This window comes from Eucyclogobius newberryi, unplaced genomic scaffold (genome assembly GCF_026437365.1).
Source record: "Eucyclogobius newberryi isolate DKJ021-1_F unplaced genomic scaffold, fEucNew1.0.hap1 SCAF_12, whole genome shotgun sequence".
Taxonomy (NCBI): Eukaryota; Metazoa; Chordata; class Actinopteri; order Gobiiformes; family Gobiidae; genus Eucyclogobius; species Eucyclogobius newberryi.
This window is the reverse complement of record NW_027315746.1, coordinates 25,926,633-25,948,182: the sequence shown is the minus strand read 5'-3', so window position 1 is coordinate 25,948,182 and position 21,550 is coordinate 25,926,633. Positions and strand designations below refer to the sequence as shown.

Sequence of the window (21,550 nt, the reverse complement as noted above, 5' to 3'; positions counted from 1 at the left end):
CTCTGTGTCTGCTATATCTACCATATTTCAAACATTTAGTTTGCTTATGTTTTTTGCAAATTGTGAATTAAAATATTAAACATATTTTGGAAAATTCCTGAAATTCAAATAGTTCATGTTTATAAAGAGCAATTCGGCAAATGTATGGTTGTCAAGCCATGTTAAGGTTGTATACGATTTGGGTTAAACTGTGACCAAGCAGATGATCTGCAGTGTGGCCCCCAGGCACTGCAGTGTGGCCCCCAGCTGCCCACTGATTATGATTACATTTAAGATTTTACTCAAATGTTGGCCAAATGTCTCCCCAGTTTGACCATTTTGGGACATGTATATATAGCTGAACTTCTTGGTTAAACATGAGCAGCAGGTGTGGCATTAAACTGTCAACGGTGTCCGATGTGAGTGAATTTGTCCCTGCATTTTGAATGGAATGTCGCTTATTGATGACATTGATGACAAATTCTGTTTTCCTGCAATTTCTCACTTTTCTTCTTCTTTATATAAATATACAAACAATTAGAATAACATGAGAACCTGCCATCGTAAACTAACTAATAAAACCTGATTAAAACAGATATATACACAAACTAATTTATAAATGTTGTATATGAATGTAAATATATATGGATATAGATACATTTATATCTCAAAGGTATGTGATGGTCTGACAGTGGTGCAGTTCGTCGCTTGACCTGCAGGAGTCCCCAGAGGGGGCCCATGCTTGTTGTCAGCTGCTGCAGACCGACACAAGCAGCAAGTGTAGCTTGTTTGGAGCTAAACCCAAATCAACCACAAACTTCTGCACTTTTGTTTAGTTTGAGGTCAGTGAACGAGGCTGGCTGTACGGGCCAAACATGCAGAAATATGAAAAGCTTGAAAAGATCGGGGAGGGTAAGGTTTGATTGTTCTTTTTTTAGAGATAATAGACTGATTTGCTTAGTAGCATTCGTAGCTGAACAGAGCTAACATTAGCATTCATTGAAACGGGCTTTACTAATTGAAAATATCTTCTTTTTCATTGAATCGTGTATTTTCTTGTGAAGTAGTGAAGTGTAGTTTGTGCTTTACAATCCGGTTGAATTGATTTCTATAAATAGCTAATCTGCAACACGTTTAGAAGGAGGCTAAGCTAAGGCTGTTTGTTTTGACAGGTACTTATGGAACAGTGTTCAAGGCAAAAAATAGAGAAACTCATGAAATCGTGGCTCTGAAACGAGTCCGACTAGACGACGATGATGAGGTATGGGCTTTTTATCTTAGAAAATGAAATGATTATAAATGTGTCATTTATTAACAAGTTAATAACAATCTTGACTGTATTTTGCCAGGGAGTGCCCAGCTCAGCTCTCAGGGAGATCTGCCTCTTGAAAGAATTGAAACATAAAAACATTGTTAGGTAAGTGACTTGTTTTCTAACATTATCACCTTTATTTGGGCATTTGTGTTTAAGACTATGATGATGTTTTTTTACAGGCTACATGATGTTTTGCACAGTGACAAGAAATTAACTTTGGTTTTCGAATATTGTGACCAGGTGAGTTACAGTAGGTTTTATTACCTGTAGTTCAATTTAGGGCTGCAACTAATGGTTATTTTGGTATCGGTGTAATCCCTCATTAATCCAGGAGTGTTCCATTGTAGAAAAAGATTCTGTTGTAGTCATCTGGACTCTTGTTTTTTTTAATTTTTTTTTATTATTTTTTTTTATCAATGATATGTTTCGACTCTCAATCAATGACTCTTGGATGAGAGTCGAAACATATCGTTACAAAAAACAAAAAAACAGTCCAGATGACTACAACTGTTAATGGTTATTTTGGTTATGGAACAATCTGGAGTAGGGCTGAAAAAAGTTAATAAATTAATCACAACTTATCAATTATTGAAATATTTTTCAACGCATTTTGTTGCCGATTAATTGTTTCCTGAACTACACAGACTCCAAAACATGTCATGGACCGAGAGAAGAGATTTATGACTAAAACTGTTTTTAAAGATGAGCTTAATTTCAGTGTTGCTCGATATTGGAACAAGTATATTCACATTTATTCAAATAATTATTGAAACAATGATTTGCTTCAAGAGAAAGTGCCTGAAATGAAGGGAACAGATAGATTACCGCTAAATGAAAGTAGGCAAGTAGGAAAGTAGTGTGAGATTACTAATTGTTGTACAAGTAGAAAGATACAAACTGCGAGCAACTTTTCCACTGAACACACTTGCACTTACTAATGTAAATAATATTGATTGCTGGATTTTAATTGAATACATAATTTAAATTCGATTAAGGGTACAGTGCTCGGTCAAATGGGACAAAAATCTCATATTTAGAGGCCTTTTACAAGACTTTTACAATACTTGACCGAGAGGAAGCTAAAGACATCTTCTTAAAGTCAATTTACAACTGAAGACGTTTTTCATTTAAAGAAACAAAACAGAACACATTTGATGTGTTGTGTAATTTTGGGGTAATTAGCTTTGTCTTTAGACTTTAAAACCTTTTCTCTCGCACAGGACATGATTTGGAGCCTGTGTATAGTTCAGAAAAAGATAATTTGTTATTATTTGATGCTTATTTCAATAGTCCGATTAGAAGCAATTAATCAATTAACCTCATTCAGCCCTAGTTCAAATACAGAAGTCCAAATACTAACTAATATTGATTTGGTATTGAAGGATTTGAAGAAGTATTTCGACAGCTGCAATGGAGATCTGGATCCTGAAACTGTAAAGGTAAAAGATGTCATGTGTTTTGTGGCTAATTAACTTTACTCATAATATTAAATGTTGTACTTTGTGTGTTTGGCAGTCGTTCATGTATCAGCTGTTGAAGGGCCTCGCGTTCTGCCACAGTCGAAACGTGCTGCACCGAGACCTGAAGCCACAGAATCTGCTCATCAACAGAGTAAGGAACTCTCTTATTCGTCCGGGAGTGTTCCATTCTGAGTTCTAATGTACTTTAGTTAAACCCGGATTTGATTTTTCTTTCTTTCTCAGAACGGAGAGCTGAAACTGGCAGACTTTGGCTTGGCCCGGGCTTTTGGCATTCCTGTGAGGTGTTACTCTGCGGAGGTACGTTCACTAGAGAAATGAATGATAGCAAGTTCTAATTATGTAATATTTTGTGTGTAAATGAGTTTTGGCAAAAATCCTAATGAGGTCGATTCCAAATTGGGCGCAACTAACGGTTATTTTACTAGTCAAATCCTTATTTTTATTGTACAATGAGACTTTTGAGACTTTCTGATTTAATAATGCAGCAGCCGTCTTTGTTTGTTTGGGGATGAGAGAGGAGGAAGGACATGCAGTAAACTGAGTTGGAGTCATTTTTAAAGTCGACTAGTCACATTTAGTCTAATAGTTGTTGCAGCCATTCAAGTGTAAAAATATTAGTGTTTTTTTCTTTTGTTACTTGCTTAAAGTAGCTATAAATCCAATTATATGTGCATGTTTATACTTAATTTCATATTAACGGGCCAAAGAAGTGTTAAGTGATAAGATGCCTGTGTTCAACCTTCGTGGTGAGAGTTTGTGCCAATGACAAGCCCAGATAAATGATGCAATGTGCTTTGGTCACTTTGAAAATATGCAAAGTTGCAGTATCATAATTATAAATAAATAAATAAATAAATAACATGACCAAAAGCAATAACAGCAGACAATAAAGTAATTCTTGATAGCGAACGCAACACATTTGCATTTTAATATGAAAAAGTATTACTCATTCTGCAAACGACTTTGTGAGACTTTTAAGCCACTTAAATATTCTGTGCTGTTATTGTTATTTGTCCAAATTGATGTCAAAAATGTTGAGGGCCAGCGGGGGGTGAGCTGTCGCTTCAGTAACAAATTCAAGCACTCTATTCTGTATTCAACCCGCCCACTCACACAATGGGGAAAAAAACACTTTTTATCATTTTTTTTATTTCTGCGCTCTGCCTGCACTTCATTACAGAAAAAAATAAGTATCTGTTGGACTGGCGCTGCAGGACTTTGTTAAACATGTCAAGAAACTGTGCGAGGAGCAGATGGCGAGTAGTGACAGCGCTGCCAAGTCGCTCGAGCTGTATCTGTCAAAGTCTGTCAGTTTAAAAATGTCCAGCCGCTCTCTGAATAGGGCTCATAATGGCTGCACATTTGTCATCAGTATGAGTGATGTAGTGTAGTGTAGCGTGATGTAGAGTGATGTGATGTGGTGTGATGTGATGTAGTGTAGCGTGATGTAGAGTGATGTGATGTGATGTAGTGTGATGTGATGTAGTGTGATGTGATGTAGTGTGATGTGATGTAGTGTGATGTAGTGTGATGTGATGTAGTGTGATGTGATGTAGTGTGATGTGATGTAGTGTGATGTGATGTAGTGTGATGTGATGTAGTGTGATGTGATGTGATGTAGTGTGATGTGATGTAGTGTGATGTGATGTGATGTAGTGTGATGTGATGTAGTGTGATGTGATGTGATGTAGTGTGATGTGATGTGATGTAGTGTGATGTGATGTAGTGTGATGTGATGTAGTGTGATGTGATGTAGTGTGATGTGATGTGATGTAGTGTGATGTGATGTAGTGTGATGTGGAGTGATGGAGTTATGTGGTGTGATGTAGTGTGCTGTAGTGTGATGTAGAGTGATGTAGAGTGATGTAGAGTGCTGTAGAGTGCTGTAGAGTGATGTAGAGTGCTGTAGTGTGATGTAGTGTGATGTAGAGTGATGTAGAGTGATGTAGAGTGCTGTAGAGTGCTGTAGAGTGCTGTAGAGTGCTGTAGAGTGCTGTAGAGTGCTGTAGAGTGCTGTAGAGTGATGTAGAGTGCTGTAGAGTGCTGTAGAGTGATGTAGAGTGATGTAGAGTGCTGTAGTGTGCTGTAGAGTGCTGTAGAGTGATGTAGAGTGCTGTAGAGTGATGTAGAGTGATGTAGAGTGCTGTAGAGTGATGTAGAGTGATGTAGAGTGCTGTAGTGTGCTGTAGTGTGATGTAGTGTGATGTAGTGTGATGTAGAGTGATGTAGAGTGCTGTAGAGTGATGTAGAGTGATGTAGAGTGATGTAGTGTGATGTAGTGTGATGTAGAGTGATGTAGAGTGATGTAGTGTGATGTAGTGTGATGTAGTGTGATGTAGTGTGATGTAGAGTGATGTAGAGTGCAGTAGAGTGCAGTAGAGTGCTGTGGAGTGCTGTGGAGTGCTGTGGAGTGCTGTGGAGTGATGTGGAGTGATGTGGAGTGATGTGGAGTGATGTGGAGTGATGTGGAGTGATGTGGAGTGGAGTGATGTGATGTAGTGTGATGTGATGTAGTGTGATGTAGTGTGATGTGATGTAGTGTGATGTGATGTGATGTAGTGTGATGTGATGTGATGTAGTGTGATGTGATGTGATGTAGTGTGATGTGATGTAGTGTGATGTGATGTAGTGTGATGTGATGTGATGTAGTGTGATGTGGAGTAGTGTGATGTGGAGTAGTGTGATGTGATGTAGTGTGATGTGGAGTGATGGAGTTATGTGGTGTGATGTAGTGTGCTGTAGAGTGATGTAGAGTGATGTAGAGTGATGTAGAGTGATGTAGAGTGATGTAGAGTGATGTAGAGTGCTGTAGAGTGCTGTAGTGTGATGTAGTGTGATGTAGAGTGATGTAGAGTGCTGTAGAGTGCTGTAGAGTGCTGTAGAGTGCTGTAGAGTGCTGTAGAGTGATGTAGAGTGCTGTAGAGTGCTGTAGAGTGATGTAGAGTGCTGTAGAGTGCTGTAGTGTGATGTAGTGTGATGTAGAGTGATGTAGAGTGCTGTAGAGTGCTGTAGAGTGCTGTAGAGTGCTGTAGAGTGATGTAGAGTGCTGTAGTGTGATGTAGTGTGATGTAGTGTGATGTAGTGTGATGTAGAGTGATGTAGAGTGCTGTAGAGTGCTGTAGAGTGCTGTAGAGTGCTGTAGAGTGATGTAGAGTGCTGTAGAGTGATGTAGAGTGCTGTAGTGTGATGTAGAGTGATGTAGAGTGATGTAGTGTGATGTAGTGTGATGTAGAGTGCTGTAGAGTGATGTAGAGTGCTGTAGAGTGATGTAGAGTGCTGTAGTGTGCTGTAAGGCAAGGCAAGTTTATTTGTAGAGCACATTTCATACACAAGGCAATTCAAAGTGCTTCACAGAAGGAAAAATGCATTCAAATCACAAAGAAATTACAGAAACAGAAATACAATAAAATTAACTAAATTCAAAATTATCAATCCAACTGATTTTCTAAACTAATAAAATCACAAACAAAAGAGAAGAGTGCAGTAGAGTGCAGTAGAGTGCAGTAGAGTGCAGTAGAGTGCAGTAGAGTGCAGTAGAGTGCTGTAGAGTGATGTGGAGTGGTGTGATGTAGTGTGATGTAGTGTGATGTGGTGTGATGTGGTGTGATGTGGTGTGATGTGGTGTGATGTGGTGTGATGTGGTGTGATGTGGTGTGATGTGGTGTGATGTGGTGTGATGTGGTGTGATGTGGTGTGATGTGGTGTGATGTGGTGTGATGTGGTGTGATGTGGTGTGATGTAGTGTGATGTAGTGTGGTGTGATGTAGAGTGATGTAGAGTGATGTAGTGTGATGTAGTGTGGTGTGATGTAGAGTGATGTAGTGTGATGTAGTGTGGTGTGATGTAGAGTGATGTAGTGTGGTGTGATGTAGTTTGATGTAGTGTGGTGTGATGTAGTTTGATGTAGTGTGATGTAGAGTGGTGTGATGTAGAGTGGTGTGATGTAGTGTGATGTAGAGTGGTGTGATGTAGTTTGATGTAGTGTGATGTAGAGTGGTGTGATGTAGTTTGATGTAGTGTGATGTAGTGTGATGTAGTGTGATGTAGAGTGGTGTTATGTAGTGTGATGTAGTGTGATGTAGAGTGGTGTGGTGTGGTGTGATGTAGTGTGATGTAGTGTGATGTAGTGTGGTGTGATGTAGAGTGGTGTGATGTAGTGTGATGTAGAGTGGTGTGATGTAGTTTGATGTAGAGTGGTGTGATGTAGTTTGATGTAGTGTGATGTAGAGTGGTGTAGTGTGATGTAGTGTGATGTAGTGTGATGTAGTGTGATGTAGTGTGGTGTGATGTAGTGTGATGTAGTGTGATGTAGTGTGATGTAGTGTGGTGTAGTGTGGTGTGATGTAGTGTGGTGTGATGTAGTGTGATGTAGTGTGATGTAGTGTGATGTAGTGTGGTGTGATGTAGAGTGGTGTGATGTAGTGTGATGTAGAGTGGTGTGATGTAGTTTGATGTAGAGTGGTGTGATGTAGTTTGATGTAGTGTGATGTAGAGTGGTGTAGTGTGATGTAGTGTGGTGTGATGTAGTGTGATGTAGAGTGATGTAGAGTGGTGTAGTGTGGTGTGATGTAGTGTGATGTAGAGTGGTGTGATGTAGTGTGATGTAGTGTGATGTAGAGTGGTGTTATGTAGTGTGATGTAGTGTGATGTGGAGTGGTGTGGTGTGATGTAGTGTGATGTAGTGTGATGTAGTGTGATGTAGTGTGATGTAGTGTGATGTGGTGTGATGTAGTGTGATGTAGTGTGATGTAGTGTGATGTAGTGTGATGTAGTGTGATGTAGTGTGATGTAGTGTGGTGTGATGTAGTGTGATGTAGTGTGGTGTGATGTAGAGTGATGTAGTGTGGTGTGATGTAGTGTGATGTAGTGTGGTGTGATGTAGTTTGATGTAGTGTGATGTAGAGTCGTGTGATGTAGAGTGGTGTGATGTAGAGTGGTGTGATGTAGTGTGATGTAGTGTGGCTTGTGTCATGTAGGTGGTGACATTGTGGTACCGGCCCCCTGACGTGCTCTTCGGTGCTAAACTCTACTCTACCTCAATCGATATGTGGTCTGCTGGCTGTATATTTGCAGGTGAGATTTCCACTTCAAATATGTGTCTTTTTTTTTTTTTTTTGCTCTAAAACCATTTTCGACAGATGTCAGCCGTTTCCAATCTTATTTCACTGACATGCACACAAAGCAGAGGGCCACAGACTGGTGGTGCTGTATTTTGGACCATCGTAATAAAAGGTCTGGCTGCCTTTCAGAGCATAATGGAATTAATTAATTGACTTTAGAATCATGAGCGATTTTCTTAGTTGCTGTATTATCTATAATTCTTGGGTGAATTCAGCTGGAAGCCTGAGGGTCACTACAAATTGGTCAGCGGTCAGAGGGCTGCATTTGGTCCCCGGGCCATAGTTTGGATTTGATGCCCTGTAGTAGTTAGTATATACATTAACCTCATGCTTGGCTTATCCAGGTTACTTGGTGTTGAAAAATATTCATCAATTATGAAGCGCAGAGTTTTAGGCCTCATTATGCAGCGGTTCATACATCAACCAGCCTGAGGTCAAATCTTGGCCTGCGGGTGCTGAAAGTGAGCACACATCACCCTAATTAGGCCCCGACTTCTAAAAAACTCTCAGGTTGTGCGTTCTCTGAAACACCTCTACTATTTAAAGGCGGTATGGACGATTTTTCGGCGATTTGAGAACGCAGGCGGAAGTGCGCATGCGCACTCCCCCGTGCGGACTGATACAACACACACGTGCGTTTGTTTATTAGCGCAACGGATCACATCGCATCGCTCGTCTCCCGTAGATTTCTGTCCACTTCTGCGTCAGCTCGAACTGTCTTTCTCCGTCTTCATTTTGCCCCGTACACTGAGGGAACTATATTATGATAGATCCATGCGCTTAGGCACGCGGAAACGTGGGGACGAGCCTGACGCGGCTGCAGGTGAGCGGCAGGACAAATGATTTATCCACGCCACGAGGAAATATGATAAAAAATTGCTGAAAAAAATCGTCCATACCACCTTTTAAGAGACGACTGCAAACGACTCTTCCAAGTCCTACGTGTTAAAATGCATTTTGTATTTTGTGTTTAGAGCTGGCTAACGCAGGGCGCCCGCTCTTCCCTGGCAACGACGTGGACGACCAACTCAAGAGAATCTTCAGATATCTTTTTGAATTATTTGTAGATATTGACCAAGGTTGAGGGCTTTTTTCAGTTTAGTGAGCCAACAACCCAAGACGGTACTGGTTCTGTATTGATCTTCCACTGTGAATGATTGACTGCAAAAGGAACATGCTTCTGTTGGTGTATCTTTAACTCTGAGCACGTTGCTGGGAACACCGACTGAAGAGCAGTGGCCCACAATGACCAAGCTCCCAGACTACAAGGTATTGATTTTCCATCAGTTAACACAGCGTGTGCTTTACTGACATGCTCAAACTGATATATTTTTGTCTGCAGCCATATCCAATGTATCCAGCCACCACCTCGCTGGTCAACGTGGTACCAAAACTAAGTAGCACAGGGCGGGATCTACTCCAGGTAATGCTAATGCCTATAGAGCATTTAATTGTTTTTTAATGTGACATCCTCATCCAAGCATACCTGGAGTTGTCTTTCACGGCTTTCATGCTTATTTAGTCTTGCTCCTTCTCCAGTTACTTGTACAACTGCAAAAGAAAAAAAAAATACCTCAGTTTTGCTGTGTACTGTATTGCAAATGTATTTTATTGCAATAAGCTTTAAAACAGAACTAAGTAACTTTAGCAATAGAGCTCCCCCTGCAGCCTGTGAAAATACAGTGTCAGAGAACAGACACCAAAAGAGTTTTTTTTAAATTGATTTTATTATTATTATTTTTTATAAGACACAGTAATCACATACAATTTTTTTTTTTTAACATATATATATATAAAAAAAAAGAGTCAGGGTTTCTTCGGGTCGATGTCTGCAAATGTTGCAATGCTGGGACTTTCAAAGACATTTATTAACGTGAAAAAGTTCTCCTTTTAATTAGAGCATTGATTGATGGTATAACAATCCCTTTAGATTTATTGAATATTACAGTTGATGTTCAAGGGTTTCATTTTCCTGTTTGCTGCCATTTTCAGATTCAACATTTTATTTGTTAAGAGAAAACCAAAACGACAGAAGAAAAAAATCAAGATTAATAACTATTCAAACATATATTTGAGTCTAACTGTTTACCTAGAATATTATATTATACTCTGAATAAAAGTAAGATACAAACAATGGAAAAGTAGGAAAGATGTAAGAAAATGCTGTTGCTGCTCTTTTCCTAAATTAAATCAAATTGTGGTTTAACTGCTCCTACTTTTTCTAGCTTGCCCTAGCAACAAGCGCCACAGAAACCTCCTCAAATAACATGAAATCACCGACTTCATTTTATTTTTACTTCTCAATACTCCACGAATGATGCTTCAGTGCATTAAAAACCACTTTGTTTCCCCCAGAACCTGTTGAAATGTAACCCGGTGCAGCGGATCTCGGCGGAGGAGGCCTTGCAGCACCCGTACTTCGCCGACTTCTGCCCCCCATAAGCGAAAAAGACCGCAGCTCCGTCGACCGATTGTCGTTCTCCGTTTTAGTTTTCAACAGTTTCCATGACTCCCGTCCCTCATTCTGTCGTACCTCGGCGTGGAACAAAATCACAATGGCTCTGCAAGATTTGAACTTATTTATGCCGGTACAAACGTCTCCCAATCAACACGCAGGAGGTTAAGTGTTACAATATACCACTTTTATGCATCTTGAACTACATAGAATTGTTTTGTTTTTTTGCAATAGTGACATACATTTTCGTTTCAGTGACTTGTTTTTAAGATAAAGAAGTCCTCTAGGAGCAATAATTAAATCACTTTAGAACAAATACAATCTCAGAAATGGTTTAGATATTATAATTGCGTTACATGATTTGTGATTATCAGCTTAAAGTAGTTAAATTAGTTCATCTGTTCAATTGAAATGATTGTAAAATGGCACGGAAACTAACAATTTTCTCAAGCTATTTTATGTTTTTGTGCACTTTTGTTTTATCCTGGGTTGTTCTGTAAAGTATGTTAAATGGGCCAATATAAATCTGATGTGGACCAGTAATGACGCTTTTGTATAGTTTTATTAGAGACTTGTAGATTTTGCATTGTTGGTTGTTTTAATGTTATTCGGCTTCAGGGTCTAGTTTCACAAAGGTATTCAAAACTGTAGACCATTTGAATTTTGTGCTTTGGTAGTAATTCTAATGTACATTTTGGACAATTACAAGAGCTAATTATTGAAGTAATGAAATGTATTCGATATTTTCACTCTCTGTTGACATGCCTTTGTGAAATGAACCCCAAACACAAAAAGTCACCTGCATTTTCGGTGACTTAAAGTAGCCTTGTTCATAAACATTGACTTTTTGTTTTCTTTTTTGCTGATGTAGAGCCATGTAGTGGATGCATGTATTTATTCATGAAGGAATGACTGCTCAGTTTGTACTTTTCAACGTAGCATTATGTCATTTAGAGGCGACAAGTTTTTTATTTTTTTTCCAGACAAAATCCTGTAATGTGGTTTTATACGACGAATGGACAGAGGATTTTGCACTTTGCTAGAACAGTTTAGCCTTTGATGGTAGAACTTGGATCAAATGCTGTCATTGGTATTTTGTGCACAAATCGGCCAATAAGATTCAGTATTCAGTAAAGACGATATAAAAATGCTTTGCACATTCTGCTCGGCCTGTTTATTCACTCACTGCATCAGAATCAACAGCACTCGCTTCACATATTATTATCACTTAAGAGTAACAATTAATGTTGGCTGCATAAAGGCAACACTTTTATGCTACTTCCAAGATGCACAAAGAGGTGGGCGATATGGAAAAAAATGTATATCAATATTTTTGTGAGGAAGGATAAACTATATTGTCTTTAAATGTATTAGCTGAGGTTTAAATGTGAAATGTCTGTAAAAATGAATCACAAAAGTGGATAAATATTACCCTATACCCTTATTTGAAACGTTACAACATAATTTTTTTACTGTAAACAATATAGATTTAGCCTTTTTATTTCTACAAAACAACATTCACAATATTATTTAAATTTCAATATATATTTCCCACCTCAAGCCGCATATTCAAGACGAGGCTTTGCTCATTTGTTTGTTGTACTTCTCAAACAAAACAAGAACACATCAGTATTTCTTCTTCAATGACTGAAAGTACACAACGGTGTGTAGTATAATAACTATTTAATGTACAGTTCAGAGTTAAAATCTCGTATCTACAATAGAATGCACTTGGATTGTGTCGAACCAGATGAAGCAAAGCTAAATCCCCCTGGCATTAGTATCTACAGTCAATCGTTTCTACCTGTAATCACCGGTCTTAAAGGCACAACATTCTGTGGACCGTGTGAATCTAATGAAGTGTCCGAGGAATTTTCCATTTCAGACTTTCTCGTGATGGAGAATTGCACAGTCCAGGGACGGGTTTTAAGGGGATCTGTGGGGAATTGGTCTGGAGAACACCATAGTTTGTTTCATCTGGCTCTGAAGTACATTTTCCAACAATACAAAATGAAGGATGAAGGATAATATTACGTCTGAGAGCTGAGATAATACTGTTTTCGGGTTACATAATGATCATGCAAGGTAGAAGCAACTCATGTGTGCAAAAATTGTCATGTGAGTTTGAGAAAGAGTTCAAGCAGAATCTACTTGGCTGATCATTTTAATGACAAACAGCGCATGGAAGTTCAGGTACACTCTGCAGTTCTGGGCTCAACATCAGGACATTGTCACTTTTTTTTAATCATTTTTATTTCATTTCATAATTAATAAAATGACTGCTCTAACCCAGTATTGTCAGAACAGCATCATTGTGTAACATGAAGTAGTTTACAGTCACTCAAAAGACTAGACATTGTACAGCGATAGCCTAAATGTTATGAGATCAGACCGCGAGTGCTGCCCGGTGCGAGTGGTTGTGAGTTCGATTCTCGACGCCAACAATTTACTGCATGTCCTACCCTTCTCTCTCACCCCCATTTCACACTGTACTTCCCTGTCACAAAAAAAAAATCTATGTATACAAAATCTGAACGAGACAAAACAGTGGTATCAGACCCGGTGCATTTATTGCTCAAAACACAGTGCCACATTCAAGTTTCTTCTCTAAAATGGTGGCTCTTGTGCTGATGCCAGAAAGTATGGACACTTAGTAGTAACCCTGACATACAGTGTAACAGCATTAAAAATATTCTGACTTTCAAAATGTTTTAAGCCAATACTTTGTGGCATTAATAGTCCCAAATCCTGACCTCTCCTTGTTGTTTTCCCAAATAAGAGCCTTGAAAGTAGTAACAACCGTAAATGTCTGATCAGAGGCTTTCAGAGTGATGGCTGATCTTCGATTGTTTGTGCTTCACGTCAACAGTCGTGTACAGTCATAAAGCTACGGCGGAGTGAGCGGATGAAGTGACGTGATGAAAGTACTGTATATATAAACAGCTTTGAATGGACTTAAGATAATTATTGGTTTAGTATAGAAACTAGGAATGGATGATTTTTTTTGGGAATGGATTTTTAAAGAGGACAGGTTAATACGAAATCAACTTTAATGAGATTTTAAGTGTTGATACTGTCGAGTGCTCAGAAAATGTCTGTTTTCACCAACCCCCTATCCCCACCCACATTCCTGTACTTAGTTGGGATTAGTTGAAAAATGACTCAGTGACACAATCAGAGTTCTAAAGTGTCATGTAGCCACTTTTCAAGAATAAAAAGCTGCTGCTTGCAATCTGCTGCTTGTTACAGTAAAATGTCACTATAAAGAGGCGGGGCTTATCAGTCTTGAACAGGAAGTCAAAGGATCTGTTTCTTTAGAGTAATAATTGTAGTTCAACACGAATTACCTTAAAAAAAAAGCACAATATGTCCCCTTTAAAATATTTTCTGGTCCAAGGGTTTTGTGTTACAGGAAAGCTGTAGCGTGAAATGGGAAGAAAGAGAGAACAACACCATGAACCCACAATACCTCGAGGTGGAAACAACCACACGTGTGAAATCCCTTTAACCACTACACCACCGGTGAGCACCCAACACATGTCTTACATTAAACACATTAGGTTTGGCTGGTGTGGTTTGTTGAATGCAGCTATTATGTTTAAATGTGCAGATTGGTATTAGTAGCATTCCCACTGCAGCGGGTCATAATAAAACTGCATCTAAAATCATAACCTGCGTCAGGGAATTGAACCCCAGACCATACGCAAACATTTGGAACTAAAATGAAGTCTAAATCTAAATAGTCTCTCTATAAAGTGACACGTCTCCTTTTGAAGAAGATGGAAAGCGCGCAAAGAGGTACGAGTTACGCCCGTGAATAAGATGAGTAAATATAGTTTATTATATTCGATTGTTTATACGTCACAAACTCTTTATCTGTGACTTACATGTTCAGTTATAGCAACGATAGTAGGAACAGAATACAAAGGTAGGTTTGTACAGTGCCTTTTAAAATGAAGCGAAGAGGACTGAGGTGAGCGCTTCTTATGGTTTGAGGCAATTCTTGAGTCAAATCAATCCAATCACCGCTTTTGTTATGTTATGAACTCAAAGACACTTGCGGTCAACTCGTAAAAACGCCATCCTGATCTGCTCCCACACAGATGAAGAACAGTTTACCTATATGTAAATACGGTACTTCTAATATATACTCTAAAGATATCTATTTATATATTGTATTCTGACAAATGACGTGAGCGGTGCTGAATTTCTGAATGGCATTTGATTGTGATTATTTACACATTCCTGTCGAGTTTCAGAGGGTCTCCACGAGCCTTTAACGTGAGAGAACAGAATACTATCACAGAGCTTTGTGCTGCAGCTGAACCCCGTACGATGAGAACCACAATTATAAAGTGTCTTTTAAAAGGCTATACCACAATATATATTTATACTGCATACATAAGAAACAACCGATTATCCACTTATGATCCTCGTAAATTACATCGAAATGACCCGAAACAGTCTGTTCCCCAAGACTACACTCTTAAATAGTACATTTACAACGATCAACATTTTCCCCACAGGGCCATGAAGAAGCAGAAGGCAACAAAGACGCCAGTAAAGTCTTACAATCGTGTTCATATGTTTAGAAAGCCTCTCCCTGGTGAAACTGTGACTGAGTGCTACAGATATAACACGGACGTGACAAATGACACCTACAATCTTACAGTTAATGCCGGATTGGATCAGCCACGCCTCTCAAGTGCCATGAAATGTGTACAAATATTGAAAACTAGAGGCAGAAATGAAATGTTTTTATGAATATGTTACATCATCTATATTCTCTGGTGAGTTTTTCCCATAAATAACAACTGATTAAACTGTTATTGAAGGAGGTATTTACAAGCTAAGGGTGGGCAATATTGACAAGAATGTATATCTTTTTGGTGTATTTTGATCATGATAATCAGGCTATATTATATCAATCCAGCGGAAATGTGGGTATTTAAACGTATTCGTTGAGGTTTAATATCATAAACATGTGAAATGTCAGCTAAATGTATTACAAAAGTGCAGAAATATCCACTCATACCCTCATTTGAAAGTCTACAAAATAACATTTTACATTTTTATATTTAATCAGCTCTTTTTGTTGCATTTTTTTCCTATAAACCATATGCTTGATAATCAAATTTTGCATCTCTTAGAAACAGCATTAGCAATATTATCACATTTTCCATATATTGCCTGCCTCTTGTACACGCTTTACAGTCGACATGTGCTCGTTTCCCCCTGCACAGCGTTGATTCGTTCTATAACCCTAGACAGGTACAAAAATAGGCACCAAAACAAATAAAGATATTCTGAGTTTGTATCTTTCCAGAGGGCTCACGTCACCATCTGCTTTCATTCTTTTACTGCTCTGACCTGAAACCAATCTTACATTTTTGTGTCAAGCTCAAGGGCTTTTTCAAACGACATGGTTGTTTTGAGACGTTTCAATTGCTCTTTGCACTTTCAGCATTTGTAGGTGAAAGAAAAGGCAAAAGAACAGCTCTCTACTTTCTGTACACCTGCACTATTATTTATATATACACACAACATTCAGTGGTATTCAAACACACAGCAAGGCCTGTTACCATAATTATTATAGTGACATTTTGGGGCTCAATATTTATTTTCCTTGCAATAATGTGGAAATGTTTGTTGTTTCTGTGGTAGAAAGACAAGATTTGAGCAGTAGAGGCTCGAATAAGTAACTCCAAAGTCTCATTACAGATACTAACTAACTACTTGTGTTTAACTAAGCTATTTATGTATGTATTTATTTCTTGCAGCTCATGTTTTTAATTGAAGAATATTGTTTTCTCGGATCATCATGCTTCAGAGTTGCTGTGTCAGGGCTTCGTTGTAATATTATTTATACATTACAATTTATGTTATTCATCTTAAGCCACATCTTGCACTTCCAAATGTGTTTTCGTGTCAGGCCTGCACATCATAGTTACGTTGATAATAGTTACTAATCTTGCGTATACTGTTCCAATCTAGCGTCACCAATTATTCACATTCAACGGACATGACGAGTCGCTTTACATATACTTCCAGTCCTATAAGCACAACTTGATGGTTAAGTACAGTGACTGGAGAAGGACCATAGCCTTACAAATGAACAGATAATAACAGTGATGCCTGGACATGGCTGTAAACCTGAGATCTGCTCTGGAAGTAATTTGTTTTCTCTGATGATAGTATTCTATTTCTCTTCCGGCATTGAGGAGTGTAACGTGTGTTTTTTTTCTCACCCTTTTTAAATTGTATGTGCGCTCTTTTGCGGTATTAACACATAAATGATTTCACAGTTTGCTGTCTTTAGCCCCGCCCCGTCCCGTCCCGGCTGCGGATTACGTTGTCAACAGGCGAACTCCTCGAAGTTGCCTAGAGTCGGGTGACGAGGTAACATGTTCGGCGTGAATCCGAGACTGTCCGAGTGACTCCGGAGTGTGTCGCAGGTGCTCTGGAAGAAACAAGGAGCGGGACAAGGAGCAGGAAGGAGGGGAGCGAGGGAGGGAGGGAGAAGAGGTCAACCGGATTTAGGAAGAAAGGATGGAGGAGGAGAGGAGTGGTGGCGACGGGTGGACGACGTGGTGTGAACAAAAACAGTGATAGCAACGCATGACAGGAAAATATGTCATGTTACACAGAGATAAAAGAAAACGAGGGGAGAGATGAGAGGAAGGAGGCAGAGAGGAGAGAAGAAACAGCATATTTTAGTCCTGGGATTGATTTAGCATGAGTAATATTTAGAGATCGTTTTTTTAATGTGTCAAAAGCTATAACCACAGACAGTAAAAGAATAGTGGGTAGTGAGGTACTGGTGCAGCTTAGAATGCATCACAAAACTCTAAAGGATCGGACTAAAATGAAATAAATACACAGATAAATACATATCAAACTAATATCTTAGTCGCCCATTTATTCAGGAAGTACTTTCTGATTAACTTTAAGGTGCAATATGTACATTTTCTGTTGGAGTGTGCGATGCCACCTGCTTTACCTCATGTAGTTTTGCCTGGAATATGATGCCACGGTAACAGAGTGACAAGCCTCACTATGCAGAAAGAATGAATGACTTGGTTGAGGTTAAAGTAAAAATCAATCACTAAACTGCAGAAATATCACTTTTCATCCTTGTTTGGGAGACTCCACTAAACGTCTCTTTTTGAGCTAATTATTTACAGTTTTAATTATGGACAATTTACTCAATATTCTAATTATTTATATCTCCAAAACAACAATTGCATAAGATAAGAATTGATAAGAATGTATGTTTTTTGGTACAAAACAGCTGTAATCTAAGGAATGCCAGATGTTTAATGATGAAACAATCCAGGTAAAGCAATAACAGCTCCATGGAGACAAGAAGGTGACGTACCCTTCACCACACATACTTCATAGTGCACCTTAACTTTGGTCTGTTTATGCATTGTCTTTTCCCTTCACGTCTACATTCTACTCGCTTACAATTGACAGTGTTTGGAAGTTTGGGCCCTTGCATGGCTGACATCACCGGTCATGTATTCTCCCACTGTCTGTGATTACATGCAGTGTTAGCCAATTTGCAGCTTCAAAAAATATCGCAGCAGTGTTTAACTTTGTATACTTTTAACCCTAATTCCAAGAATCCAACCAACTCGAGGCCACAGAATGCAGACACACGCCGCGCTAATCTATCCTGACCGAGATATTTAAGAGCACAGTGCTGCAAGAATATCCACCCTCTTTTTTTGTATTTAGTCATGGTGTATGAGATGGCTTTAAGAATGTATGACAGAGAGGGACAGCGTGGAGGGAAGGAGCATCCATTATCAATGGGGTGTGCTACCTGGGGGCATGATTAGGCGTGACACCAGGGCTGGTTGGGTTCTCTGGAAACTCCTGGAATAGACATGATGAAAAGAAAAGATGGGTGAGGGTGACTGGAATGAAAATAAAGCACAATGCTAGAATCAAAAACGGTAGGAGGGAAGCGAGCGCGCGGCAGACACATCATTATAGCTCCAAGGGAATTTTCAGGTCCAATGAGGAGGAGGACGCAAAACAAGGTAAAAGTTAGAACAGGGAACACAATGGAAAACATGACAAATGAATGTCTAATGCTCTGTTTCTATCAAGTGTAGAGTACAGATATTCCCCTGTGGCACTCCAGGGGAATGTATTACCACACATTTTCCATGTATTGGTATCGGCGAGTACCTAAATCAATTCATCAGTCCAATACCATACTTTATTTTACTCTGCAGCTCTTTATGGTGTTGTGTTGAACAATTCGAAATCGTATTGGAAGAACCCAAGATACAAGTTGTATGCATAAATCTAGTATTTAAAGTTGCACTATGTAACATTTCTGGTGGAGGGTTGACCACCTGCTTGTCTGATTATAGATGCTTTTCAACTGTCTGGTATTGAACCCTATCCATCCATTTTCTTCCGCTTATCCTGGGCCGGGTCGCGGGTGTCGCAGTCTAAGCAGGGAGTCTTCCCACACTCCAGACACTTCCTCCTATTCCAGTTCCCAGGCCAGCCGAGAGACACAGTCCCTCCAGATGCCCGAGCCACCTCAGCTGGCTCCTCTTGACGTGGAGGAGCAGCAGCTCTACTCCGAGGTCCTCCCATGTGACCCTTCTCAGTAAGAAACTATCTCAACAAAGAAGGGGGCCCTATCTCTAAGGGAGCGCCCAGCCACCCGGCGGAGGAAACTCATTCTGACCGCTTGTATCTGCGATCTTGTTCTTTCGGTCTCTACCCAAAGCTCCTGACCATAGGTGAGGACAGGAACCTAGATTGACCGGTAAATCGAGAGCTTTGTCTTTTGACTCAGCTCCTTCTTCACCACGACAGTCTGATAACGCGGCCGCATCACAGAAGATGCAGTATTAAACTCTATCTTGAATTTATTGAATTATAGCTGGGTTTTTATGTTCAAAATATACCTTGAAAACATGCATTATTACTGCTAGCAGGATCCCCTCTCCACAGATCTGACCTGTAACTTCACCTTATATGATAATTTGATGGAAAATTCCAGCAAAGCAAAGACATCTCAGACAAGAATGTGGCAGATTTTCCCCCAGAAAAGTTACTACAGCTACTTTTTTACAGCACATAGAACCCTCAGCATCAGTCAAATTATGCCAAGGTGGACGTGCCACTAAACCACACTTGATGGTGGTTCTGATTGATAAACTGATTGGTTCAGAAACTAATACCAAACTGAGCGGTACAAAACTTTGTGACAGAAACAGAGTTAAATGTGTTGGTATACATTTTGGCAAGTGGAGATATGTTTATGAGAAGATGGGATGGTTTTGTATACACAGAAAATATGACATGAATATAGTAAAGACAGAAAATATCCCGCAAACCACACACCAAACCAAAAGACCTGGCAAACTACACCCGTCTAGGTGTAATTTAAAAACAAAAAAGATCTAAAACCACCCTGTGGACATTTCTAGTGCATATTGGAAATTTCTATCTCTCCTTTTCAAACAGAGTCATTATTTCCTTTTAAGAGCTCAACTGCTGCTATCCAGCATTAGTTGAACCTTGAGGCTAGAGTTCATGCAAAACACAATCGATGCAGAAACAAACCCACAGCCTTTTCACTGCCAATGGAGAAGTAGAGTCTTTGAGCCGCTCAGGGCGTGCATATCAAACATCCTATTGTATTTCATGAAAACGTTTGGGTTCGTTTGGCACGTAATTAAAAAATCTACCAAAAGGAAATGTGGATTTGACAGACTCAAACGTGACAGAAACAGCCTCTATAATGGTTTGAACAAAGCAGCACCGAAGGAGGAATGAATGTGCTTCTCTGAAAAAGCATTGTGAGCTACAAGTGGGAACAAGAGCCACAGTCATGCAAATGCAGATGCTGTATTCAGCCGACTTTGTGACAGGAGAGGATTGGACCTGAGAACCAGCCTCACTCTAACATGTATTATAGAGTCCCACTGAGTGAGTTTGGACCCAAAAGTTAGGCTGTATCAAGTTTAGGCAAGTTTAAGTGAATTTAAAGTGGTCCAAATACAGTATATTGGAGGACACCACTTGTATTGTATGACAGATAGGTATAAAAAGGCCTAAACAATTATCAATTGAATTGAATATAACTATTTGTATTTATTTGTTTTAAGCCTTTTAGAGACAAGAGTAGAGTCGTTTTTTTTAATTACTTACATTTCATCACAGACTATTTCATTACAGCTATTTATTTACTAGTCTCTCACTCTTAGTTACTACTTTAATTCTTCTATCTATTTCTTATTTACTTAAATGTTTATGTTCTCCATATCGTTAAGACTTTCAGTCACCATATCTGTACAAATCCATTTACCCACTATTTTGAATTATTATATACATTTGCAAATCAAAAATAGGACCAAAACCAATTTCAAGTAATGGCACTTCAATAAAAGCCTGGAAATACAAGGTTTTGATTCAGCTGTGCGCAGGGAACATTTTGCTGATTGAAGATATTTAGAGGTGCATTTGTGTAATAAATAATTGAATGGTCTCAGTGTGACGTGGGAGAAAAGGCTGCAGGGGAGTGAGCTCAGCCCCGCCTCTGCTCCACACTGTTAAACCACAGGGGCTGGTAAAACGCTGTGATTTAGTGTGTGTGCTAAAGCCCTGCTAAAATGTTGAATTCTACTTAAGACGGCAAAAGCGAGCTGTGAAAGGCTGCTTACATATTGTGAAGACCTCGTAAATCTCTCTGGCTGTTGGCGTATTATGTTTTAGCTGAATCTCAATTAGATTACACAGTTTTCTCTCCTTTTTCTCTGTGTATTATAAAGTTGAGTCTTGCAGTGAAACATGTGTAGAATAGGGGCCATTGCATTCGACTGACTGTGATTAAAGATACAAATGATTTTCACTTTATTGTTCATGCACCATGCACACGGATACCAAAACACTTTACAAACAAAAACAAGACCAGAACGACGTGCCTGACCAGATTATGCTCACGGTGTCATATAATAATTTTAGAGAAAGATAGACCATGCAGTGTATTCAAAAAGGAAAAACAAAGTATGTATTAATATTTATGTTGTGTGCGACTGTAATCCACGGCTTGTGTGTCTGGAAAGTTGAAGGCATAATACTGTTTGGATGTTGTGTTCTCTCTGGTACCGTTTATTCAAACCTTTCAGCAGTTTCGTACATGAGCAACCTTTTATCTGTACAAACG

General features: G+C 39.2%; 2 protein-coding genes across 9 annotated transcripts in view; one reads left to right on the top strand and one right to left on the bottom strand.

Annotated features, from left to right (window-relative positions):
* Window positions 1-700: 700 nt before the first annotated feature.
* On the top strand, window positions 701-11,512 carry cdk5 (cyclin dependent kinase 5). Its single transcript, XM_072441672.1, has 12 exons — window positions 701-891; window positions 1,152-1,240; window positions 1,329-1,396; window positions 1,474-1,534; window positions 2,677-2,733; window positions 2,810-2,905; window positions 2,998-3,072; window positions 7,752-7,848; window positions 8,870-8,939; window positions 9,104-9,164; window positions 9,238-9,318; window positions 10,251-11,512. The coding sequence occupies exons 1-12, from the start codon at window positions 855-857 to the stop codon at window positions 10,335-10,337; spliced, it is 879 nt and encodes a 292-aa protein (XP_072297773.1). The 5' UTR covers window positions 701-854; the 3' UTR covers window positions 10,338-11,512.
* Window positions 11,513-16,322: 4,810 nt separating this feature from the next.
* asic1c (acid-sensing (proton-gated) ion channel 1c) overlaps window positions 16,323-21,550 on the bottom strand; it is a 150,156-nt gene continuing 144,928 nt past the window's right edge. For 7 of the 8 annotated variants that reach the window (XM_072441698.1, XM_072441693.1, XM_072441694.1 and 4 more), the window contains exons 10-11: window positions 18,179-18,231; window positions 16,323-16,810 (exon numbers count right to left, since the gene is read on the bottom strand). In XM_072441698.1, the coding sequence (XP_072297799.1) occupies window positions 16,732-16,810; window positions 18,179-18,231 (132 nt within the window). In that variant the 3' untranslated portion in view covers window positions 16,323-16,731. The remainder of the gene's footprint in view (window positions 16,811-18,178; window positions 18,232-21,550) is intronic. The other variant, XM_072441692.1, reaches the window with a different exon arrangement.